Genomic DNA, 27,413 nt, shown 5'->3' on the forward strand with positions numbered 1-27,413 from the left:
AACGTATCTCCACAAAATGCAAGCCGTCCTCTGCTGCTGCGCACGCTGCACGCTGAACAGCTCCCAGGCCCCCTTAGGAGGCAGGGCCCAGCCCTGGACGTCACTCCGGCGGTTGGAAAAGTGGGCGAGGCCTTGGGAGAGAAGCCCAGGCCTTCGCTGCCTGCTTGCTCCACTCCTACCTAGGAAGGCGCACGCCCTGGGAGCAGAAGGTGAAGTGTCAGCGTATATATTTGGTCTGAGAGAAAAAATAAACTTAAGGGAATCATTTCTTTATCAACCATGAACGTAATACATGTGGACAGTCAGATCGTGGCCCTTTTAATCATCATAAAAAAAAAAAGAAAAGCAGATTCTATTTAACACTTTTGAAAAGCTTTAGCCACAACCTAATACTGAAAAATGAAATTTTCATTTTATTAACTTTCCACAAGGAAATGATTGTGCAGGATAAATTACATTGCCGTTTCACAAGGAAGCTGCATTGAAACTGCATGGAAAGGGACAAAAACACAAACTCCATTCTCTCCCTGAAAGAAAGAAGGAAAGTTTTATTCAGGAAGTATTCAGGATGTGGCTTTCCAGTCTTCAATAGGGGGAGAAAAACAGCTCTCATTTGGTTTGGAAATAGCCTTGACAATAACAAATTATTTTCACCCGGAGCTCCAAAGACCAGGTTTCCATGCATAAGTAAAGCAGGAGTAGGAGATTCCATGAAAATCGACTTGCTTCTTATCAGAGTACATACAGATCTCAAGGCTGAGCCTCCCTGAGCCTGTGTGGTCTCCAGCTAGGCCAGCAGAGATGCTTAAAGGCATTTCTTCTGAACTCCTTTGTCCCACACAAAGTTAAAGGCCTAGCCCTGGGCCAGCCTTCCCTCAGGGCCTGGCTCCTCAACCTTCAGGGCGAGCATGCGGTGTCCTCGGTGTCCTTGGGGCACAGTTTAGAGTGGCAGCAGAGTGCAGACACTTCTTCACTAGCAATTTTTAACAAACAACTGAGAAAAGGGCCAAGAGTTTCCCTCATTGAACAATTTGAAAACAATTAGGGAAGTGATCAGGAGTGGACTAATTAAATGTTGTGGAAATGTGACCACTGATGAGGCTCCTTCAAAACCCACCTGGGGCTCTTTCTCAGTACGAATCATTGGGTAAGAGACTACCATGCACCTCCCCTTCCCACCTAGAACGTGGGATACAGGGTTCCCGCTCCACAGGTTTGTTACAAAGACTGAGCGCCCGGCACAGGGAAAAGTGCTGTGTCAGTGTTTGCTGCCGTCCAATCACTGCTGACACAGGTGTGCATTCCTCGCAAAGCTTGCTCTACACGACTTCCCACAAGTATTTGCTGAGCACATACCACGTACATACACTGTTGGATGTAGTAAAGAGGTATGCACATCTATCTATAGGTTTGAAAAAAAGGCCAACAGCAAGCATACCATTCTTATATGAGAATGTTGCCAGCAGGAGCTAACAGGTGCTGACAATTCTAATGAACAGAATAATGGACAAATAGATCATGGTATATTCCTACAATGCAAGACTATATAGCAATAAAAAAAATCAAACTGCTGTTACATGCGAACAATATGGAGGAATCTCACAGAAGTAACGTTAGCCTAAGAAGCTAGAACAAAAGAATACATGTTGTATGACTCCACTTATATGGACTTCTAGAACAGGCAAAATTAATCTAGGGTGATAATTCAGAACCGAGGTTACTTACCTCTGGGAGAGAGAAGTGTTCAGTGGGAGGGAGCAGGAGGGGCCTGCTGGGAAGTTCACATGTTCTATATATTGATCTGAGTAATGGTTACAGGGATGGATGTGTGTGTAAATGGACACGTGGGTGCAGACATGTGTGTGTGTGTGTGTGTGTGTGTGTGTGTGTGTGTGTGTAAAAACACTTCAAGCTCTGCGCTTAAGATTTATAGAGCTTACTATATGTATGTAATACCTCAAATCAAAAAGCAAAACAAATGCACTCTCTGTTAGAACCCAAAAATGCCTAGCTCCAGTAACTGGCATAACTGGCATGCTACTCCACCAAGTTTGGAACAAGGGGGAGAAACAGACCAGTTTGTGGTAGAAGGATAGGAAAGAGAGAAGGGGAAGGAAATAGAGAGAAGGAAGAGGAGCGGGGGGGGGGGGGGGGGGGAGGGGGAGAGAACAGAGGGAGGGAGAGAGAAGGATGATGTGGCAGGGAGGCCAGGCCCCTAAAGCAAATACTATGAATTCAGAAAAAACAGCAAGTGCCATATCAACAAGTTATTTTTTCCCTCTAGTCAATGTTCTTTAGAGAAACCATATTTGTTTAATTATATCTGACAGTGTTTCTCAATTAGTCCATGAGCCATATCCACAGTGAGCTGAGGAGATTTGCATGGGTGTCTCATTCTAGCGAAATGAAGGGGTCTGAATACCCACCATTCAGCACATGGCCTACGGAAGGATACATTCAGCAACCAACAGGAAATTCAATCCAACTTGTATTGGCCACACATTTCTATTCCCTGGGGAAAACAAGGGAGTCCTGGGTCAAAGGACTTTCTTGTAGATTCCCAGAATTAGCTGTAGTCCAGCAGGCAACACTGTTGGAACCCGGCCGACTTCCAGTCTCCCTGATGCCTCCACATGATATCTCATTTTCAAGTCATATCACACATGAAGAATATTTTATCTACAAGTTGGGCAGCATTTTTTCAAAATTCCACTGAAATAGATGTCTTTTTTCCCCAAATCTCTAATTAAGTGAAGCTGAGACTGTGCAAAACCACTTAGAGATGGAAATAAGAAATGTGCATCCCTCGAATCAACTGAAAATGAAAACATAGGGTACTGACGCTGTAACTCCTAACAACCCTATAGGGTCTGTTTGTGACGATGTTCATCTTAGGAGATGGGAAAGGAGAAAAATGTCAAGTTCATTTACATAGAGCAACTGCAATTAGAAAGCCAATGTAATAAATCATTTACAGGGCATCAGCTTGTTGACCTTGAAGATTACATCCCTTCTAGCATAACCGAAGCAAAGCACTTAAGACACTCGTACGGCCCACTTCTCATAGGCAGCTCATGCGAGTAGAGAAGCCCCAACCAGAAATACGGCATCCTCGAAGATGATGGCCACTCCAGCAACAGTTTTCTTCTGATGACAGGTGTGGTGAGAAATGGATGAGGAGGCTGTGCCCTGGTAAAATTGGGGTTCCGTTAGCACCCATCTCGCTCATTTACATAGTTCTTGACAACTGTCACCTACCCTGCTCAGGCTTCTTCCATAATAAGCAACTACAGCTGAGCGTGAAACAGCCATGCCTTGGGCTCAGAGGTGTCCCCCCACAGCACCCCATACCCCCAAGGTTGCCAAGGAAGGGAAAGGGCAAAAAAGTCATTTAACCCAGGCCTCCTACTCATGAAGTGCCTCAAATTTAGACTTTGTTCTCTTCAAATAAAGTGATACCTACAGTTATAAAGACACACTAAAAAGAAGAAAAAATATTTAAACGTGGGGTCTATTTTCAGACTACACCGACTTTCATGTACCTTGAATTAATGTTTTATACATCTTGCAATTAGTGAATAGTGCGATTATACCACATTGCTATGTGAATGTTAAAAACATTAAATAAATGCAAACATTAAGACCATGTCCTAACTTCTTGCTGTTGCATTAGTCTTTGTTGTTGTGTTTTCAAATATTTCATAAGAGTCAGACCTCTCAGTCCTTAGGAGGGACACAGGAGCAAGCACCCTCCAAAGGACTTCACGATCTTGAGACTGGGCCTGGCGATCAGGATGATTTCTGTATCTATTACGCCCTTAGTAGACAGACTCCTTTTAAAGTCAAAGTAAGCCTAGAGAGGTTAAGGAGAGTCACTTGCCCACGGTCCCGTGGGTAGATCTTTCCTGACGCTCCCTGGGAAAGAGGTCCCACTGCTTTCATTTCGCCTCTCCTTTGGTATTTGTTTCACTTCCTGGTCACACTGATGCGCTGGTCTCAAGACTGAGGTTGGTGCCCATTCTTGTATGTTATTCAGTCCTAGGCTTACCCTATCATGGGACTTACTTTACTCTAGGGTAGCTGCTATTGTCTGTCTTCCCCACTACACTGTGAACTCCCCTAGAGCAGGAAATGTTACCTGCTCACAGTAGTATTTACTACATGTTGGTTGAATGCACAGATAAGTGGCATAAATGGAGAATGGTTGGGTAAGTAGATAGGTCAACTGATTGATGAAAAAAGAAAACAAATAATAGTTACTACCCAATAAGATCCAATTCTAATACTGTCTCCAGCCTTTAATTAGCTGAACTAAGAATAGAGAGACCTTGTAACTGGATTAGATTAGGCCTCTGGTGTTCAAGGATACAGGGGATATTATCCTTACTGGGGTAAGGCACCACTTCACCATACCTGGAGAGCATGGTTGAGGCACATACCTCCTGAATGAATGGAAATTTGATTCTATCCCTCAGGCTTTAAGTCTAGCTGAGTATCTTCTCTGAGGAGAACTCAGCCACTGCAAAAACCATAGTCAGAGGGCTGCCCACCAAGGCACCATTCACACAGATTACAAACGAAATAGTGCCCCCTGGAGTTGAATGATGTAGTGGCTTTGATGGGATCTAAGGAGAGCAAGTAACTAGCACAGAACGAATAATAAAAGACACCACCCCAAAGAAAAGGAATGTGTTTAGTTACTGATTCTTTTTCCTGTTTTTCTCAGGTCTTTTCTAGAGCTACAAAATAGGCAATATGAGCTACCGGTGAAGAGCAAAACTTCTAGAACAACACTCCACAGCTCTACCACTTAGTAGCTGTGACATCTTGACCAAGTTGTTAAACCTTTCTGTTCCTCAGTTCCTGGAATGTGGAGAGTAACAGCATCTGCATTCCAGGGCCACTGTGAGGATTGAATGAGTTATTATGCGAACATAGAATGAAACCTGGCACATGGCAAGTGCTCAGTGTTAATAATAATTATCATTATACTTTCATAGTCACCTAAAATCTCATTGGCAGGTATTTCGGATCCATTTAAAATAATTTTCCTTACTTATTTTCTAAAAATCTTCAGTATATGCATATGTATCTGTATATATAGACATACACATACATAGTCTGAGCGAATAAAATGTGGTGGTTACTAGAGGGAGGGCTGGTATCCATCCTGACTGCCTGGTTCCATCCATTCCATAGCTGTGGGGCGAGTCACTTAGCATCACCATGCCTCAGCTTCCTCCCCGTAAGTGAGAAACTATCATTAAAATTCTCCGAGTATACTTGCTATCCCATAAGTGGTTGATTTTTGTTTTATTATATGTACAATGTCTTTCAGGCTAGTCTCTCCATACTTTAATGATAAATATCAATTATAGGCTAAAAGCACTGATAATTAATAACGGGGGATATGAAAACATAACACATATAATTCTCATCCCAAAAACTATATTTGTTGCTTTTTAATGTTTTGTATGGATTAAGTCTTAAAATACTTTCTTTAGAAATAACTTCAAATTTCCAGAAAGTTTCAAGAATAAGAATAGTACAACGAACACTGTATACCCAGATTTATCTAATAATAACATTTCAACCTACTGGCTTGTCATTTGTCCTCTCTTTCTTTCTCCCCACACATAATACATTTTTAACCACTTACAATGTTTTGTCGTCATTCTAGAGTAAGATGCATTTACCATAGCCCATTACCCCTGAAAACATGAGAGTATTTCCTAAAATAGGGATACATAAATGGTTAATTTTAAATACAATAGGAAAATATGTCATTGAGTGACGTCTACTTCTTTAAACGTAAGGTAATCCTTTGAGGTAGCTCATTTCCTTAGGACTTTAAGTAAGCTCGTCAGAGGATAACTGGTAAGTATCCTTATTTGGATCTTAGCATAAATGCACATAATCCATTACAGAAGCTGGAAATTACTTGTAATATTTTATTGAACATATTTGATATAAGGAGGTTTCTTTTAAAATATATTGGCTGGTGTGGCTCAGTTGGTTGAGCTCCGTCCTGTGCACCGAGGGGTCACCGGTTGGATTCCTGGTCAGGGCACATGCCGGGTTAAAAGTTTGGTCCCAGGTTGGGGTGTGTGCAGGAGACAACCAATAGATGTTTCTCTCTCACATGGATGTTTCCCTCTCTCTCCCTCTCCCTCTCCCTTCCTTTATCAATAAAAATAAATAAATGAAATAAAATATATTGTACTTTATTTGAATGCTTCTTAGGAAACTCAAACTTGGTAAAACCATCTCTTAAATAACAGACAGTAAGGATACTGTGAAACTTCTATGTTCCTGTATAAATTGCTGTGGAAATTGCTTTATAATTGCAACAAATCTGGATGAAAATGTCAGCTAAATTTATAAAGCAATTAAATAAATTAACAAGACTGTGAAATAGATATTTTAGTATCCTACACCCAGCCAAGGATTAATCCATATGTTATTAAGAAAATATTCTTTTCTTTTTAAATTCAATACATTAATTTAAAAAATGTGCTCCAAGGTGACTGTGCCCAGAAAAAATATAGCAAGAGCGTGGACTCTTGCAGGCAGTGAGAACTGGATATGAGTCTGGGTTCCATCATCATTAAACTGTGCATCCTTGAACAAGCCTCTTACCTAAGTCCCCACACTGACATTGCACTCATCATACAGGGATGATAATGCCATGCCTCGCAGGGTTTAGAGAGGGTTAAAAGAGCCAAAACTTGTAAATCACTTAGCACAGTGCCTGGTACATGTAGAAACCACTCAGTTAAGGAGAGATTTGTTGTTAAGCAGTGAGGCTGGTCTAACATGTTTTCATAAGAAGATTATAAATTACATCAACTCGAATTAAACTTAAATCTAGACTCCTATGGCTTTCCCTTTTCCTACACTCCCGAGAACCCTGGAAAAAAGAGCACTAGCCATGTTTATATGAGTCTATTAAAAGACACACATAAATCAAGTCCAGTGTTAGGGGCTCTTACGTTTGTAGCTTTTCTTTTATTTTTTTCCAATGACTTCATCTACTCAGCAAATATACAATGGCAATTAGGGTAACAACATAGAATAAGAAACACAAAGAAAAAGAACATTGGGGAATTAGCTGATGCTGGGAATATGCAGAGAAAGCGCTGCTTCAAGCAGGCCTATTATTGGCTAAATCATCCAATTATTAATCTTCCCTGTGTTCTCGCCTCGCTGCTAGTGTGAGGCTGTTACTCAACAAATGTTAGGAAATGATTTTAACTTAGCGTCCCCAAAAGAATCATATAAATCATTAAAAAAAAAAGATAGTCATATAAATAAGGCCCAAAGCCTAATGAGAACTTGAAAAGAGAAAAGGGAGAATGTGGCTTGAGGATTCATGCTGGCAAGGAGGGAAGGAGTGGGGGAGAGAGAGTCTGACTGGAGAGAGGAGGGAGGAGGCAGGGGAGAGAGTCTGACTGGAGAGAGGACTGTGAGGAGTCTGGCTCACTGCTGGGCTCTGGACTTCTCAGAAACAGCAATGCTAAAGGGAGAATAGAGGCCCGGGAAGCCTGGGTCACCTGTTCAAGTCAACAAAATCCGTGAGTGGGAGAACCTGCCAGCTGCTCTGACCCAGCCCCCCAGGAAGCCTGTCACACCTGAGCACTACCCCCCACCCCCCGGGAGGAGAGGAAAGGTCCCAGACCTCCTCAGGGGCTCGCTGCTGGGATAGCTCCACACAGCCCCACTGGGGTGGGAGGCTGTGGGAATGAGGGTGGCCATTTTGTTTTGGGTTGTCACAAAGTGGGTGTGTGCTGGCATCTATCGGGTGGGTGTTATCAGAATAACAGAGAACATTCTCACATCCCTCACAATCTTCAGTGCCCTTCCAAGCAGTCATGTGGATGAACATTTGTTAATAGTAACTATTATCCACATAATCCTATATAATAAAGAGGTAATATACAAATGAACCCTCACACCCACACAAGATGGCTGCCTACGACCAAGCCGGCAGGGGGGTTAGTGAGGGGTGACCAAACGACTGAACAAGCAGGCTGTGTGGGGTGACCAGGCCAGCGGGGGGGGGGGGGGGACAGTTAGGGGCAACCAGGCCAGCAGGGGAGGGGGCAGTTGGGGGCAATTAGACTGGCAGCGGGGGGGCAGGGAGGGACGACTAGGCCAGTGGGGAGGCAGTTGGGAGCAACCAGGCTGGCGGGGGGGGGGCAGTTAGGGGCAATCAGGCAGGCAGGCAGGTGAGCGATTAGGAGCCAGTGGTCCAGGATTGTGAGAGGGATGTCCGACTGCCGGGATCAGGCCTAAACCAGCAGTCGGACATCCCCCAAGGAGTTCCAGATTGGAGAGGATGCAGGCTGGGCTGAGGGGACCCCCCCCCCATGCACGAATTTTGTGCACCAGGCCTCTAGTATCTAAATAAAAGGTATTTTTTCAAAGCCATGGGCATAAAAGCCATGGTTTTTTAATTGGGCATAACACTCCTTACCTAGACTATAGCATTACTTTTGAAACACGAGCCACACCTCAGCTGGTGGAACAGGAAACTGTGAGAAGTGGTCCAGTAACAGAGGGCATCCTGTGTTTAAGGTGTTTTCCATGTATGCAATGCTAAGCTACTAGTAAGCAATGTAACAAGTACAACAAATCAAAAGCATAAGATTCATCCCTACCCAGGAGGCCGCTTTGTTGGCAAAACATCCCATTAGCCCACCTGGCGTGTCTCAGTGGTTGAGCATCAACCTATGAACCAGAAGATCATGGTTCGATTCCCAGTCAGGGCATGTGCCTGGGTTGTGGGCTTGATCCCCCGTGTGGGGCGTGCAGGAGGCAGCTGATCAATGATTCTCTCTCATCACTGATGTTTCTATCTCTCTCTTCCCCTTCCTTCCTCTCTGAAATCAATACAAATATAAAAAGGAAAACAAAAAACCCACCCAAAATCCCATTATATAGTTATATAGGGTGTTTTTAGCAGCACCACATTTAAAGTCATCTGTTAAAATATAAATAATGCAGATTTTTTTTCAATAGATGGAGTTACACATAGGTTGATAATGGGTTGCAGCTACTTCATTTTAATTTGTGAAAGCACAGTATTTTGTTGCAAGGTCTCACAGCAGCAGAACATGTCATAGATTTTAAGACTGCTTGCCAGACAGAGGGAGACTGCAAGAGCAGCGGTGAACATACCACATTACAGTATTTTGTAGGATGGAGAACCCTGTACCACAGCATGAACCATTCACTTGTGCTCGAATTCTTGGCCTCTTTGAGGACAGCCAATAGGAAACGGATGTAGAAGTAGGTTTTGATGGAGAAGGAAGGAAAGGATAGGTAGGGGGAGTGGAGGGGGAAGTCAGTGGCTGGGTGGAGTCTCCAGACCACAGACCAACCAGAGCACATGAGAAAATACAGTATTGGTGGTAAGGGACGGGGAGAGAAGAGGTGAGAATAGATGGAGAATTCATGAAGATTGGATTGAATAGAAAAGAGGCAGGGATTAAGAGTCTAATGGGCTTGAGCTCAGACCTTTCCTAATCTGTGCGTCCTCGGTGAGGCTGGAGTTAGAGTTGACAGATGTGTAAGGATCACGGCAAATACCTAATACACAGCAAAGGAGGCCCAAACGGAAGCTACTACTACCGTTACCGGCCACCATTTCACACAGGCGAGGTTTTGTAAAGGCTAAAGCGACACCGTTTTAGACAGCGCTTGGTGGAGGACCAGGCAGTGAGCACAGCAAGGAGGTCCCGGTGACTTCCAAGTCATCAGTCCCGGGATGTTCGTGGCACTGTCCAGCTCAGGAAGCGCGACCTGAACTTCACCCTCGTGTCAAACACCCAGGGATGCGCGTCCCAGGAGAGCAGCGTGTTCCAGCGCCCAGTTCTCATCCGGCCGCTCGCTGACCAGCTGGGCAGTTCGTACGCTCAGCTCTAATTGCAGACCGGGCTGGCTTTCGGCCAGTGGAGCTGGCCCAGCTATACTTAGAGAAACCAATAGGTTCAAATAGGTTTGAAAAATGGCACGAATAACGATTAGGATCACTTATGTTTACTATCACATCCAATTTAAATTATCTTGTAGATCGAAGCAATTCCACCCCTTTGTAAACTGCTTCGTCAATGACCTATGCCTCTTCCACGGGGGACAGGGTCTCAGCATCAGGCAGCGCCCTGATCGACAAGTGGAAGGAAGCTACAGAGCAAAGCGCCCATCCCCTGTCCCAGGGGACCTCTGCCTGGAAGGACTACCAGCTCCGCAGAGGGGAGCCCAGGGAAGACAGGAGCGGGCGGGGTGGTGCAGCCCTCCAGGGAACCAGTCCTCGGCGACGAGCTGTATCTCCTGGTGACAGCAGCCGTGTAGTGAATGACAAGCCCGGTCAGGTATCGCATGCATCTTCAGATGTCACGTCAGTTGGGACGGGAGGTCACAACGCAGGAAAACTGTCAGTGCAGCAGGTCCAGAGGTCCAGGCTGTAGTCAGGAGGAGGGGGGATGGCATTCGAGCTCCCCGCTCCCCGGAGCCTGACCTTCCCCTGGGCCTGGCTGGCCAGCCACGTCATCCAGGGATTCCTAGCAGCCTTCTAGGACCTCACATCTCTGAGCTGCCTTTTATTCTAAAACCTTCATGGCAAAAGCAGCTCTGCTGTTTCTCCCTAATGCGCAGTAACCGAGGAAAAAATAAAACAAGGAACACAAAGAGCATCTTCTCCACTTCTTCATTTTGTTCACTCATTCAACAAATATTTATCCTATGGCCCAGGCAATATTCTAGGCATGGGCTGGTTACTGAGGCCGACAGTGCCCAACCTCAGCAGAGTTAGATTCTGACAGGACAGACAGACATGCAGCAGGCAAATATGTGCTTGAAGAGAGTCACAGAGGGTGGTCTGGGAGCAGTGAGGGCAGTGGGCACAATCCTTGGAGGCCCTCATGGTGGAAGTGGCATCTAGATTAAAGCTTAAAACTGGTCATATGGAAATGTAGGGAAAGAGTATCTACCCGGTTATTAAAAGGCAGCAGGTGTGTTTGGGGAATGGATGAAGTTCCCGTGACTGAAGCTCTGAGGGGAAGGAGGCTGGGAAATTCAACAGAATTTCAGGGGCAGGAGACAGGAATGTTATCCAGATGGTTCTGAGGAATGAGAGAAGTGAGCAGCATGGATGCCATTTACATGCATTTCAAATCCATTATTTAAAGGTGATTTTCCATTGGTATACTAAGAAGAGTTCTAACAAAATCTAAGATAAATCTAGATATCCCAAGAGAATCCTGTAATGATTTTTAAAAGCTGAATAATCATTAAATGATTACTGAATTTCTATTGTATGTATTAGTGAGTTACTTGCAATTCATAGAGAAGATACTTCTTTTTACATAGTCCCCCAAAAACATAAATCCCTATGGTTTTAAACAGCTAACGCCATACAGCTCAACAATGAGAAGCTTCCCTTTTATCCCATTCTCAACGGTCCCTGTCACACTGCTCTAATCACAGTGTTATTAATTACCCTCCCGCCCGGGAGGTATACAGGCTGGCTTAACCCTGGCCACTTGCTCGCTGTGTGACTCCAGGCAAGCTAGTCACCTCTCGGGGCCTGTTTCCTGTGACGGACCCCTCTCCCAGGGTGCCAGAGGTCTGGGGAGACAGTGGCGGAGGTGGGTGTTCCTATTTCCATTTTACTGAAGTATAAGGAGGTCAGGGAGGTTGCAAAAGGCCACACAGCTACACCACGCCCTCAGGCTTCACACCAGGACTTCGATTCACTGTGCATCGAGCTCTCTTTTCTGCCATAATTGGTGTTTGTTTGTTTGTTTGTTTTGGGGGGTGATTTTCAATGGCAAATATAATTAAATTTTAATTGTGATGACCTTGCTCATACTATTGAAATAAAAGTTTTTGAATAAAGTAGGAGTGGAGAATAACAACAAGCAAAAATAGCACCGGATGGGCACTTTAAACAGGCGAGTTGTATGGTAGGTGAATCATCCTATATAATAAAACCCTAATATGCAAATCGACTGCACGGCAGAATGACCAGTCGCTATGATGCGTACTGACCACCAAGGGGGCAGACACTCAACGCAGGAGCTGCCCCTGGTGGTCAGTGCGCTCCCACAGGGGGAGCGCCGCTCAGCCAGAAGCCGGGCTCACAGCTGGTGAGCGCAGGAGCGGGAGCCTCTTCGCCTCCATGACAGCGCTAAGGACCCCTTGGGGGTCCCAGACTGTGAGAGGGCGCAGGCTGAGGACAACCCGCCACAGTGCAAGAATGTCGTGCACCGGTCCTCCAGTATCTCAATAAAGCTGTGCAATGGGAGGGCTGCTGCCCAGGGGACTGGGTAAAAGGGACCCTGGATGGTGAAAGCCCTTGGGGTGCGTGCGAAGCTAGGCTGCACTAGGAGAAGAACCTGAGAACAAAGGGCTTGACTTACTGATGCCTCATGCCGCGGAGCCTCCTAAAATGTACAGGAAAAGAAGGCTAGCCCAACGCGCAAGCACCTGCTCATGAGGTCATCCCTTCTCAAAATACTGAAGTCACTGAAATAGCAGCAGCAGGAAGTTCTGGAAAATGCAGATTACACGAGCTTGTTCCCAGGGCAGTTACCACAGAGCCAGGAGGATCCGTCCTCCAAGCCCAGGGCCGCAGGGCTTCCTGAGCGGCTGGCAGGACAGGTGGTCGAGAGGTCCTGCTTCACCTGTCACGTGGGTCAATGAACCAAAGTCAACACAGCCGTGGCCGGAGGTGTGCGAGCCTGGAACAGAATCCGTGCCGCACGGCCGCTCCTGTTCAAAGGCACACTCTCCGCCGGCCTCGGAAACAGACCTCCGCTGAATTTCCTTCCCATTTTACGAAGGAAACATAAAATGAAATGTTACTTGTTTTCTTTTTCAGTAGGAAGACCATTTGCACGTTCCAAATCCCTAATTTACTGGTTTCGCAGGAATGCAACCCCAGGCCTGTACACAAGCAAAGATGAAACATGGTTCTGCACTGTGTGTGACGGCGGAGGTCACTTCTGCCCCAGTTCCTACGTGACGGTAGGCTTAAAACCAAGTCATTTAGCTCACAGTCAGGTGCAATAAAATCAGTGGAAAACATAAACGGGAAAGCATGCCAAAAATGTAACCATGGTAACACCACAGATGCATCCAGAAATGGTGTGCCTCATTCCCCATTTCTTAAATTGGAATCTAAGCAGGGGGAAGATTACACAGAGAACAATCATGATTCTGCAATTACTAAATTCTGCAAAACTGCATTCAACCTGCTGTGCTAGAACTTCAGCGGCAGCTGCGCTCCAGCCACAAGCCCTGATGGCTTAAGAGATGCCACTTAGCAGTTACTTGATCTGCCCGACTCTGTTTCCTCATCTGTAAAATGGGTATAAAATCCCAGCCTCAAAAGGTTTTTCTAAGAGTAAAACTGGACAGTATCTCAGAGGCAGGGCAATGGTGGATCAGGAGATCCGAGGCCCTGGTCACCTTTAAACCTGTTTTTATTGGTTTACCTTAGTGCCTTGGTTTCTTGATATATAAAAATAGAATGAGAATCCATGCTTAATCCATGTGATTAACACTAGAAATCATTACTAATCCAAGTGTAAGGAATTATTAGGGTGTCAGTAGGATTCTAGTTTCAATTCCAATGCTGAAAGCCCAAGAGAACTGAGGGCCAGAAATCCCATGGACACCTTATGACCACACCCTCTCTGTCCAGAGCTCTGCCTCGCAGCAGGAAGAGGCCACTTTGGGACCGACCCAGGTTCCTTGAAGTCCAGCTCTTTTCCCCCTGGAGCCCAGGTTTTATTAAGAAGTAAAATGGGGGCCGGGGGCAGGGGGACTCTTCTAGAAGCTGCTCTCTAAGGGTCCCTTAGAGGGTCTGGTCTAGATTGACGGTCTGCGTTCTTGCGGAGCGATGGCACGCCTCCCATTAGATTACATGTATTTTTTTTGCAGTTGTATCAGGAAACGTTCACAACTCTCACACATTACCTGTGAAACGTAATTTATTAAAGAAAGCCATTTATAGCAAGCTAATCAAACAATAAGCAGGTACCTTGAACTTCAATTTGTTTTTCCTTTCTTTCCCTAATTAAAACACAGTATTTCTAAAAAGGCATTCCAAACTGTGAAGTATGGGGTAACAGAGAGGAGCCAAGAAAACTTCCCAGCAATAAAACCAGAATCATTCTTTCTTGCTTTGCATGAAATCAGCTAGTCACCTGTCTTCTAGGACCCCCGCCTCAGGACTGGCCACAGGGGGTGCAGTTTGGCAGCGTCTGGGACAATGCAGGACCCCTGAGCTGCCAGTCGCCTGCCCCACAGCCTCCCCCCATCAGTGGCCATCCTGAGGGCCTCTGGCCTGGTCCACGCCATTGATACAACCTCGGTTAGCATTTACAGAGGCTCATGCCCTGCCCATGCGACATGGAACTGGTGTACCTCATCCCATTCACTCCTCAGAACAGGGCTCTGAAGGTGTTCGTGTGAGTGACATGTCCTCTCACTGATGAGAAAACTGAACCTTACAGAGATAGATCATTTGCCGGCATTAGGAGCTGGCGGGCGGCAGAGTCAATGCCCGAAAGCCAGGAAATCACCCCGTGCGGTGCTGTGCGTCCCACTGTTCACTGTGGTTCCCAGGACCTAGGAGCCACTGGGCCAGCCGCTCTCCCCTCCCCTCCACTTCCCACACAGCCGCCCACGGGCGCGGTGCCGCACCGGCTACTCACAAGGCACGGCGTGGCGGTACAGGTTGTCCCTGATGGTCTGCTGCAGCTCGTGGTCAGGAGAGCCCTTCTGGAAGCGCTGGCTGAGAAAGTGCCGCAGGTCCTTGCTCAGCTTTCCTCCTGCAGGAAACGTGTAAAACAGACAGAGCATCAACCACCCGCCTCCGCTGAGCCGCGGGCTGTGGGGCGCGGGGACCGCAGGAGGCCCTCCCGCCACCCCTCAGGCACCCGCAGGGCTCACATTAGGGTGTCCTCCCCAAGGGTGCAGGCAAGCAAGGATGCAACAATGATCAAACAGCACTGATTTGGGGGTCCCACTTCACATCACACTAGAAGGCTAAAATAACAAAGAATTTAAACTAGGCCAATACAGCAAAAATATGTACCCTAGACATTTGCAAACACTGTATGAGAGAGGATGCTGAAGCCTTCAGGAGCAAGAGCTGACAAATTATAAAATGTTCTTGGACCAGGGCTCCAACTGGTGGAAATGTGCCCTGCGGATATACCTGCAAAGGTCTGCTGAAATCTCTATTGGTATTTGTCGCACAGCTTTTATAATGGCAAATAAATAAAAATAAAAACAAAAAAACCAACCACCAGGGATCAACTAAGTAAAGCATAGTTCATCCAAACAGTGGCCCCGGTGCGGAAGCTGGGTCTGCGTGTTGATACCGTGGGGATACGGGGAGCAGAGCACGCTGCCTGATCCCTCCGGGGGAAAAGAAAAGGAAGGAGACACCATGTATGAGTGGAGGGAATCATGCGGACGTCCTTTTCAAACAGTGTCCTTTAGGAAGAAGGTCTTGAACGTGGGAACTAAAGGAGATATCGCTCTTTATATAGACAGGTGATCTCACACCCCTGTGTTGATTTACAAACACGATCTACATATTTCTTTTTTATCATTGTTGTTGTTTAAGCAATAGTTAACTGGGAGGTGCTATGTGTTTACTTCTTGGTAATTCTCTACACGTAACAGAACAAAAACAAAGCTAAAAATATATATGTTCTTACAAATATGTGCCACAGAAAAAAAGGTAACAATTTTTTAAAATAATAAAAACAAATTATAGTCCACAGGATCCACAGAAGGCCTGCTTATCAGCCTAGCGAACGTTCGTTCTTAATGGAGAAAGACGCGACAGTGACAGCTAAAAATAACAAGGCTCGGCTTGCCTTTCCATTTTCAGACAAGATAAAACCAGGTAAGAGCATTTCTAGCCTTAGAGAAACAATGCAGCCACTCAGCACCCGTGTGACCACAGTAGTCATGTCTCCAGATGGAAACTTCCCCATGGCCAGGAAGAGTAGGCCATGCGGATGACAGGAGTAGTCAGGGTGATATGTCCTGCCAGGGCGGGCAACTACTGATCTATATCCCAATGTCACGTTCAGAACAAGATTTCCTGCTACAGCTTACCATATACTAACAACCAACCTGAACTATTTTATTTGAGTTGTATTATACCTACAGTTTCAAGTGGCCAAAAAGAAAATACACATATTCAAGTCAATCTTAGGTCATTCAATAAACATACAATTACGCATCAAGTATTTACTGTATGAAGAAGACAAATCCCCACCCACTCGCCCCTAAAATGAACACAGGGTTTGATCAGACAAAAGCATATATATGACTGGCCATCAAGTACATGAAAAGGTATTCAATATCATTAATTATCAGAGAAAAGCAAATTAAAACCACAATAAGGACCTACTACATACCCACTAGAATGGCAAAGATTAAAGGCTGACCATCTCAAGTGTTAGCACGATTGTGTATAAAATGGTTCGTTCTCTTGGGAAAACAATTTAGCAGTGTATTATAACGCTAAGCCTTCACTAACCAAATAGCCCAACATTTCCACTCTTATGTCCCCCCCATACACACACACTTGTAGGTAAATCTTCATAGCAACTTTACTCATTATATAATAGGCCCAAATTAAAAACAACCCAAATGTCCATCAGCAGGAGAATGGAAAAGCAAATTGCATTATAGTCAAACAATGAGATGCTACACCACAATTAGAAGGAGCACATACATAATATTGGTCACTCTCAAACACATAATGCTAGGCAAAAGAAGCTAGACACAAGAGAGAACATACTGCACAGTTCTGTCTTTACAGAAAGTTTTATAAAGGCTAACCAAATTTATAGCGCAGAAGGCAGTTACGTGGTTACCCGCGAGTAGACAAAGACTGATGCAGGTGGGCAGGGACTTCAGGTCTGTGGAGAGTAACAATGCCCCCTTCTTGGCTTTGTGACTGGACTACAGCTACCCGTAGGTAGGAGCTACCATTGGGGGAAACTGGGCGAAGGGTAGAGGAAACGTCTGCACGATTTTTACAACTTCCTGGGCATCTACAATGATTCCAAAATAACATGTTTTAAAAGGGGAAGCACAAGGAAACTTTTTGGGGGAGCTGTCAGTAAAATATATCTTGGTTATGACCGTGACATCACAGGTTTATACATCTGTCAAGACTTACAGAGCTATCTATATCTGTAAACAAGTGTAGTATATAGTATGCAAATTATTCTGTAATACAGTGTATTTCAAACATTTAAAATAAACACAACTATTGAATGACTATGTGGTCGGCTTAGTTCTCAAAATCCCATTAGAAAATTGAACTAAAAGAAAAATAGAATAAATCTTGGTAGTTAAGACAGACAGGCCTGGGTTTAATCCTGGCTGCACCGGGTCTTAGCTGGTGAGCCCAAGGGCCGTGGTATTTTACTGTGTAACCTCTGACCCTCACTGTTCTCATATGCGAACACAGAGCACGGACACCACACAGCCCCCGCACCAGATTGCTGGGAGGATTCGTGAGACAAAGACAGAGCATGGCAACGAGAAAGCACGCGATGAGAGCTGGAAATTACCATCGTGAGAATACAGAGTGGACAAGGGTTCGAGGCAAGAATGAAAGAGCCGGGATCAGTCCAAAGGTGAACTGTTATTTTTTTTTTTTTTTTAATGCAGCTAAACTTAAAACCCATCCCACTGGCTTAGAAATAGTGAGAAATGAAATACAGGCCTAGGGAAACTGGATCACAGGATATTTCTCGAGTTTGTGGAAGGGACTAAAATTCTCCTTGGTCTCAAATGGCCTGGACATGTGCACACTGGTTAACAAATGTCCAGCGCATGATGGATTCCAGGCTCTGCGCGCGAGGTAAGTTCAGGAAATGAAACCAACAGGTAAATCACTGATACTTGATGATGACACCTGCCAACTCTACCTCCGGATATAAGGCACTTTGGAATTTGACCAAAACGATAACCATGTTCACCAGCAAAATCTCTTACCTGGAATCTATGGTTTACCTTCCCCTAGGACAGTGGTCGGCAAACTCATTAGTCAACAGAGCCAAATATCAACAGCACAACAATTGAAATTTCTTTTGAGAGCCAAATTTTTTAAACTTAAACTTCTAACGCCACTTTTTCAAAATAGACTCGCCCAGGCCGTGGTATTTTGTGGAAGAGCCACACTCAAGGGGCCAAAGAGCCACATGTGGCTCGCGAGCCGCGGTTTGCCGACCACGGCCCTAGGAGACCAGAGTCCTAGACATTAAAAAAAATATTGACAGTTATCATTTGAGCCATGGGCACCAAAGATGTCCATGGGACCCAAATGTAAGCACAATTCCAAAGAAGGTTTGGGATACAGTATCTCTCTATCCCTTGTAGACCGTAGGTTCCTATCAGTCCCTATCGAGATAAACAAGGGACTAACAGATGGGAAGGCATTAGGACATAGAGGCACTCTCGGTTTACATAAGCTTTACATTCAAACTAGCCAACCCAGTTTGTGGTCATCAAACTCAAATTCCTCTCTACTGCGAATGTGCAAAAGGGCAGGGCTAACTGTGCTGCCCGTTAACATTTACTCTGTGTTCCGTGACATTTGTAGGCGAAAAGCCTCAACCTTCACATTACATTAAGAATACTGTACTTTTGGGCATCTAATCTCAAATTAATTGCCAATTATTTAGGGGACATGTCTATAAATCTTCTCTTAATAGCCAAGGGCAGTGAGCCAATGAAATAATATATTGAAAGACAGAGTTTGTCATAGCATCTGCACTTCCTTTGAAATTCAAGATTTGTTTTAAAAGGGAAAAGAAAACATAGGTCAGAAATATGCGGAACTTTTTCCAAGAAAAGGATTCAGATGATTTAAGATGATTTAATAATACACATGGGCAAAAGGGGGCTTAGACAGCCCTAAATTTGCCATTCCCTTTATATTTTCATTAGAGGCCCAGTGCATGAAAATTTGTGCACTGGGGGGAGAGGGGGTCCCTCGGCCTGGCCTGTGCCCTCTCACAGTCGAGACCCCTCGGGGGATGTCCACTTGCCAGCTTAGGCCCACTTCCCAGGGGATCGGGCCTAAGCTGGCAGTCAGATATCCCTCTGGCAGCCTGGGAACCCTTGGGGGATGTCCAACTGACGGCTTAGGCCCGCTCCCCGTGGGGATTGGGCCTAAGCCGCCAGTTGGACATCCTTAGCACTGCCGAGGAGGCAGGAGAGGCTCCTGCCATCACCGCTGCACTTGCAGCCATCAGCCCGGCTTGTGGCTGAGCAGAGCTCCCCATGTGGGAGCGCACTGACCACCAGGGGGCAGCTCCTGCATTGAGCATCTGCCCGCTGGTGGTCAGTGCAAGTCATAGTGACCGGTCATTCCCAGGTCGTTCCGCCATTAGGGTCAATTTACACATTACCCTTTTATTATATAGGATATTTTATCTACATATCTGGAATTCGGTCTTTTACATTTAAAACAATGTATTGCTGCTTTTTAAATTCACATTAGTTTACAAAAATTTAACCATATTGATTGATGTAATTTCTATTATTTTTAAATGTTGTATATTTTATTTTAAAATATATCAAAATATATTTCTCCTTCATAGAACATTAGGCTATCTCCTTTGTTTGTGACAACACACCCATGCTACAATGTCGCTATAATGCCTTTTTTTAAACATATCTGTTAATTTTTCTCTCTCGATTCTCTAAATCTGGAAATGGACAAAGACATCTTCAGCTTACCTAGCTACTGGTAAATTTTTCTCCCAAATGGTGGTGCGAATTTACCTTCCACCAACAATTTTAGAGGCCCTGCGTCCCACACTCAGGGCAACATGTGCTGTTACCAATGTACCAGGGTCCCTGGCACCACCCCCGGCTCGATGGTTCACTGTCAGGATCCACGGCACTCAGGATAGAGCTGAGCTCATCGCTGTGATTTATTCTAGCAAAAGGGTGCAGAGCAAAACCAGCAAAGGGAACGGCTTTGGGGGCAACAAAGTCCAAAGGGGATCAGGTCCCGCTCCTGAGTCCTCCCCAGCGCAGCACACATTTCACTCCCAGACGACGAGCTGTAGCAACACCTGTGAAGTGCTGCCCACTGGGCACTCGGGATGCTCACTACACACTCCGGGCCCAGAGTTTCTATTTGAAACCTCCCTAATCTAACAAATAGAATGACATTTCGGGGTTATGCTAATTTACAATTATTGATTACTAATGAAACCGACTGAATCTTTTTTTTTATTTTTTGGTCTATGTTTCCTCTCCTGTGACTTCCTGCTCATATTTGTGCATTTTCCACACAGGTGGTTCTGTTATTCTAAGTAAGATGTTTTTTATATATTCTGGATATGATTCCTTTATCAGTTATTTATGCTGCAAATGTTGCTTGTCGTCACTTAAACATGAAGTGACCCCCCTCATATAACGAAGGGGTGCCGTCTCTAACTTTCCTCTCCTGTGCGAGACAGTTTTCTGCCAACTCAACCGGAGCATCACTTCCAAGGTGATGGATCTGAGGGTGTCTGCTTGGTCTGGCCTGCCTCCTGGCCCCCAGATCCTCAGGGCAAATGCTAGGCAGGAGAACTGATCCTCATGGTCAGGAACCCAGGTCTCCAGTGCACCGTTAGCCTCCTTACGCCATCTGCTTCCAACCAACGAGGCACAACCCGACTCTTCCGTCGTGAGCGCCTGCATGTCCACCTCTCCTAGGTCCAAGCACAGTGTTTTGTCACAATTAGAATGTAGACTTTATTAAATTAATTTCACCGTTGAGAAAAACTTGTATGTGAGTATTAAACTAATCGCACTTGCAGGGGATTCTGCTCTGGCACACAGTGTCTCCCAGAAATGATGAGAGTGGTAGGAAGGACATGTTTATTAGGCAGCACAAATGGTTTGCACTGCGGGGAAGCTATTGCAGCAGAAGAGAAATCTGTAAGTTCAGCAGTTTAGATTTAGAAAGAATAATTTTCTAAAACCAAAATTAGATATTAGAATACAAATTAACTAGTTTTACAGTCACTCAAACTCACAATCCAAAATATATTGATATGAGCTTTGTTTGAAAAGATGTTTGCTATTTGTTTCTTTCTAGTACAATTTTCTAATTGTGAAAAGAATATAAATTTTTGAGGAGTCAGTGTTTAATGGGTAGAGTTTCCACAGAGAAAATGAAAAAGGTCTAGGGTGGGGGGTGGTGAGGCTGCATAGCAGTGCACTTACTGCCACAGAACTGAAACTTAAAAATGGGTAAAGTGATAAATTTCTTGTTATGTCTATTTTACCACAATAAAAAGTAATATAGATTAATTACAATATTTGGAAAGTACACCAAAGTCCAACAAAAAAAGTGAAAAACAACTTGCTTTGCATAACCAATAACATTCTGATTGTGTGTGTGCGCACACTTACATATACACACCTACACACTTACAATACAATTAGATATTTGAAGAGATCCATTCACGTATTCAACAAATCTTTATTAAGAGCCTAGAGCACCCGGCTGGCATGGCTCAGTGGTTGAGCATTGACCTATGAACCAGGAGGTCACAGTTCGATTCCCAGTCAGGGCACATGCCTGGACTGTAGGCTCAATCCCCAGTAAGGGCCATGCAGGAGGCAGCAGATTAACCTTTTGCACTCAGATGTCGAGTGTGACTCGACACAGTTAGCATCGGTAGCAGCTCTTTTTATACTCTTGGAATGTATCAATAATTTGAAATATAAAAAAATCCAAATAAATAAGTTTGTATGAAAAGAAACTCCAGTTTTTTTATTCTACTGCGTGCTTTGTAAAATCTGGGGTATTTAAAAAATTAAATCCTGAGTAGAATAAAGGAATTGAGAAAAAAAGCAAGCGAGTGCAAAGGGTTAATGATTCTCATTGTTGATGTTTCTATCTTTTATAGCCTCTCTAATAAAGAGGAAATATGCTAATTGACCCTCATGCCATCGCAAAAGATGGCGGCACCCACAGCCAATAAGGAGGGGATATGCTAATTGACTGCCATGCCCTCAAAGATGGCGGCACCCACAGCCACAAGATGGTGGCACCCAGTCCCCTCAACCCCGCTGGGGCAGCAGGCGGGCCCGGCCGATCTGCACGCCTGGCTCTGGAGTCCCCCAGTCCCCTCGGCCCCTAGCCACCCACAGCTGGCCTGAGGCGCAGGCAAGCCTCAGATGGCGGCTGCCCAGCCGCCCAGGGCTGCCCAAGGCTCAGGTAACCAGGGTCGGCCAAGGCTTGTGCTGCTGACAGTGGCAGCAGCAGAGGTGTGATGGGGCGTCGCCTTCCCTGATCACTGGGTCACCTCCCGTCCCTGAGGACTCCCGGAGTGTGAGAGGGGGCAGGCCGGGCTGAGGGACCCCCCACTCCAGTGCATGAATTTTCATGCACCGGGCCTCTAGTGAGTGTGTGTGTGTGTGTGTGTGTGTATGTGTGTGTGTGTGTGTGTATATATACACACACACACACACAGTTTTTAAAAAAGAGCCTGCAGCCACATGCTCTGTGGGCCCTTAGGTAGCACCAGGACAGCCCAGAGTTCCTGAGCAGGGACTGGCAGGCTTTAGGAAGGGGACAGGGCTGGCCTCCGACAGACAACCGTTAAGATGCGAACTGAAGGAAGATGAGAGGCTAGTTGGCTCTGCAACATGTGGGGAAAGAGCTTTTTAGGCAGAGGGAGCAGCATGGGCAAATGGCTCGGAAGTAGAAAAGAGGTCACGTGTTAGGTCACATGTGGCACAGATGTGGAAGCCAGAGAATTCTGTGCCTCCCAGGGCCGATAAAGAGTGCATTTTAGTCTAAGCTCAGTAGGAATCCACTGCAGGAATTTCAGTCAGAAGGTGGGAAGGCTTGGTCTAAATCCTGAGATGACCTCTGCAGCTTGCAGTGGGCCAGACAGAGAAACAGGTAATGCGATGACCATGGAACGGATCACAGGAGACCTGAAGAGGTGTGGACAGGAAGGCCCTGCGGGAAGGGGGCCATGGGGACAGAGGGATGTCACTTAATGCGGGAACTGACACGGTTTGCTGATGTGATGGAGGAAGACAGCAAAGGCAAGGGAGGAGCCTAAATCTGTCCAGTGTCTGGGCGCACCTGGTGCTGAACAGGTTTGGGCGGAACACAGAGTTCCTATTCCATTTGAGATATGCAGGTGTGTGCCGTACATGTGGATTTATACCCAAATCTAACACGTAATCCGTGACATTCCCAATACACGACTAGTGCTCAAAAATACACTTCATTAGCTATCCAGTATTTTATTGTCTCATTCCATCACAATCTATGTAACGATTACTAATTACTAAGCATATCCAATGCCTTCCCTGTGATCATTCTCCTTGTATAAAAGCTGTGTGTATCTCTGATTGTTTTCTCATGATTCCTGAAATGAAAATATTGGAGCCGAAAGCATAAAAATGTTTAAGGCTTTTGATACAAATTCTCTCCAAAAAGATTTCATCAGCTTCCCTTCATCCAGCTTGACTCTAAACGGCTCCAAGGTAGCAGTGTGGATTCATCATAATAGCAGCAGTTCCGTGTTCACAGATATTTAGCTCTCTTTCCTTTAAAAAATACTACAAGCAATGCTGTAATGAAAAACCTTGAATATGAAGTTTCGCTGAAATTTCCTAAAAGAGGAATTACTGGAGTAATAAGTATGAACATTATTTTAAAGACTCTTGCTACAAAGTGACACCCTGCTTGCCAGAGAGGTTGCGCCAGTTCCTCCTACAGTCTAAAAGAAGTACAGTATCACTAATCTGACAATTACAGTGTCAAAATAAGAATGATTTCCCCCTTTTAATTGGGTGGTTTTTAAAAACTCCCCACCCAGGCTTCAAACAGATGCCAGCACTGTATTAGTAAGGCACAAGGTACACTGTGTTTCTGTTCGCTTTGAGAAACCGCTGTTTCCAATACAGAAAATTAATTTAGAGAATGACCTGTGGAGAAGTAATGAATGAAATTCCATGATCATATATATTTAAGTAGAAAAATAAAGGCAAATAAAGAAAAAAGCTCTTGCTTCTAAAAACACACAAATTGGAACACCCGAGTGCCAGTGCCCCGTAGAATTCCTTCCAAGCCCCCTTCTCCCAAATGCCAGGGACGCACTGGCAGAGATCCGCAGTCAGCAACGTTCCTCTCCGAAGGGCCAGATGCACAGTTCCCAGCTTTGGGAGCACATCTGGACACTGTCCAACCACTAAGCTCTGCCTTCGCAGCACGAAAGCAGCGAGGATTATCTGTAAACAAGGTTGTTTCCCAATAAAACTTTATTTACAAAGAAATGTGTATTTGGCTCAGGCCACAGTTTACTAATTCCTGGCCTAGATGCTGGCCCTGCATTTCCAGGTGAGCAATTCTCCAGGTAAGTGACACTTGGGGTGGAGGTGGAAGGTAGTCATTGTTTCCAAGGTTGGCCTCAGCAGCATTACCCAGAAACTTGTTAAGTGCAAATTTGGGGGCTCCATCCCACACTTACTCTGAGGGTCAGGTTCAGCAATCTACGTTTTCACAGCCTTCCAGGTGCTACTGATAGATGCTGAAGTTTGGGAGCCCGCGGTCTAAGCCGCAGCGAATCGCTAACAGTACGTGGGCAGCGAGGCTCTGAGAAGGAGCCTCTTCCCAATTCCTCACAATGGTCTCCATCTCTGGCAAACCTCAGCGCTGCCCCTCCACCACTGGGCTAAGAATAACCCTCATAACAACAGGTCCAGTGGAAACGACTCCAGGCAGGTGGCACCTCGTCAGACACGCGGAGATTAAATCCATGCCCCTCGCGGTTCAGAGGCAGTTAGCCTTTCAGTCATGTTTCCATAGAACTTAAAATGAGAAAGAAAAGTGTGTGGCGAGTCTGTGATGTAAAATAGAGGCTGCAGAACAGATGTGTGTGTGTGCTGATGGAGCTCTGGAAACTACTATTGACCTTGAACTCCCCACATGAACAAGCTCAAAACATTGTGCTAGCACTTCAGGACACCCGCTTTATCATTATTTCCTGGCTGCCTTCTCTGTTCTTTTTCTCCAGGAGAATCTTTTTATAACAAACTGCATCCCACAGGGAGAAGGAACTGGAATTAAGCACAGAAAGAAAGGCAAGGTTTAAATTCCATCATCTCAATTTTTTTCATTATTTCCAGCCTTTTGTGCTTCTTATATTTATTCCAGTTAAAGTAGGGTAGTAGAATAATACCGGTTCAAAGTAAATAAATATAAGATGTACACAGAGAAAGCAGAAAGTAACACAGCTACAGCGCGTTGATGTCCCGCCCTGACCCACAGGCAGCTGCAGAGCCTCACCCAGGGCTGTCAGCTGTCTCTACTCTTAGACCTGGAGTGGCATCTGAAGACATGTGTGTGAGCATGTATGTGTGCCTGCGTGTGCACGTCTGCTTGCCCTTCAAGAAAACATGAAGTGTTTAAGAAGACATTCCATGGGGATCTGGAAACACTGCCCCGGCGGTGTGCTGGACTCCAGGGCAGACTCTGTGCGAGGTCCTCACTTTACAATCCTCACTCCAGCCGGGGGGGCTGACTCTTCCCAGGCCTCTTTTACGGAAGAATGAACTGCAGCTGGCAGATGGCCCCACCACTCAGGCGATTTGTCTACATGCAAGTGTGTATGAACACAGAGAGATGGCACGGGCGTGTCCAGAGGTGAACAGCTGGTCCGTCTTGGGGAGGGGTGCACATTATGCTGTTCTTTCAACAGCGGTGTGGGTTTGACCGTTTTTAAAGTAAGAAAGTAACACAAGATAGTTCCATATACACCACGGCACTGGGAAACATCCACGGGAATCTCAATATGAAAAGCAAAGACTGACTTCCCAGCTGAACTGTCCCGCTGCAAAACTGTCCCAACAGCCTTCCGGTGCCCAACACCGGCAGACACCAAGACGGTGACACCTAACCCGCACCGGCCTCCGGGGAACGCGCAGCCCGGGATGTCACATGAGCAGGGCTCCTCCCAGGACCAGCGCCTGGGCTGTGGGGCCTGCGGACGGAGCTGACAAATAGCGTGTTTTAAACGCGTTATGCACACGCAGGCTGAGTCCGCCGACCTTCCAGAGCCGGAACGTCCAGTAATTAAGGCAGCCGTTGCCCTACTGCCCAGCCTCACCCTAATCTATTCTCGGGCAGGAGTGGATCATCTGGGTCACAAACTGTCCGGATGTGTCTGCCACTCACACAGCCGCAGGCTGGGACCAGGTTCCGGGCACTCTGACCCACTGGGGACCTCACACAAACAGGGTCACAACAGCGAATGCCCCTCCAACTCCTGCTGCATCAGGACAACAGGGACCAGCACTGTCCACGCCACGTGAGGGCCTGAAAAAGGAGAGCCGCTTCCCCTCGGCAGAGCATCCTCGGAATCCACTCTGCACAGCACCCCTCTTTAAACATCTTCCAAAGATGGAGACGAGAGAGAACCCATGGCCCCAGACAGGCAAGGATGGAAGGAAAAACCTCTCCGGCAGCAGGAGGGCTCCAGAGCAGAGGCACTCAGGGTTCCGAGGCAGGCGGTGAGCAGTGCAGGCTGTGCAGGCTGAGATCCAGGGCCAAGCATGCAGCTCTGCCTCTTTAGCAGGAAACGGGTCCCACACAACGTGTACAAGACTGCACGGCTGGGTTCTCATAACATGGTATTGCAAACACGGGCAGGCACAGAGCTGGCCACACGCTGCACTTTGCCACCCCCTGCTCTGGGGGATTGTCTCTCTCAAAAACAGGATAGAGTTCCCCAATATTGCCAGGGCACACGTGTGTGTGAGTGTGTGTGTGTGTGTGTGTGTGTGTGAGAGTGTGTGTGTGTGTGTGAGTGTGTGTGTGTGTGTGTGTGTGAGTGTGTGTGTGTGTGAGTGTGTGTGTGTGTGTGTGTGTGTGTGAGTGTGTGTGTGTGTGTGAGTGTGTGTGTGTGCAGGAAGCCACTCCCTGAGAAAAGGGTGGGGAGTGAGCCGTGGGTCTCACTGATGACACTGTGCATGGATATGCACTGGGGAAAGCACTCCACCCCGTGCTGGAAAGCAGGACACGTGTACATGCAGAGAGGCCTGGCGAGCCTCAGAGACAGTTAGCAGTGACTCCTGGGGCAAAGCCTACTGGTGTCAGCCTCCAGTTCACAGAGGCAGAGGAGGAGCGCTCTCCTCCATTATACACACACCTTGCCCTTCGAGGACTGCAAGCTGGACACTTTATCATAAATCACGTTTTTGAACATCACCTCACTGAAACCTTACAAAAGCAAGTGAGAATGGCGGCTTCCTCCAGCCTCGAACCCGACGGGGAAAGACATTCCCACCTTCTGACCGAAATCCCTTCTGACTGAGGCTCCCGGTGCTCAGCCTCC

General features: G+C 46.0%; 1 protein-coding gene across 12 annotated transcripts in view; it reads right to left on the reverse strand.

Annotated features, from left to right (window-relative positions):
• Nucleotides 1-27,413, reverse strand: part of MAGI1 (membrane associated guanylate kinase, WW and PDZ domain containing 1) — a 571,591-nt gene that overhangs the window by 224,550 nt on the left and 319,628 nt on the right. For 11 of the 12 annotated variants that reach the window (XM_079794597.1, XM_079794593.1, XM_079794600.1 and 8 more), the window contains exon 2: nt 14,724-14,840. In XM_079794597.1, coding sequence (XP_079650723.1) covers nt 14,724-14,840 — 117 coding nt within the window. Of the gene's footprint in view, nt 1-14,723; nt 14,841-16,910; nt 16,933-27,413 lie in introns of those variants that run through there. The other variant, XM_079794594.1, reaches the window with a different exon arrangement.

The sequence above is a fragment of the Cnephaeus nilssonii genome (genome assembly GCF_951640355.1).
Source record: "Cnephaeus nilssonii genome assembly, chromosome: 17".
Lineage (NCBI taxonomy): Eukaryota > Metazoa > Chordata > Mammalia > Chiroptera > Vespertilionidae > Cnephaeus > Cnephaeus nilssonii.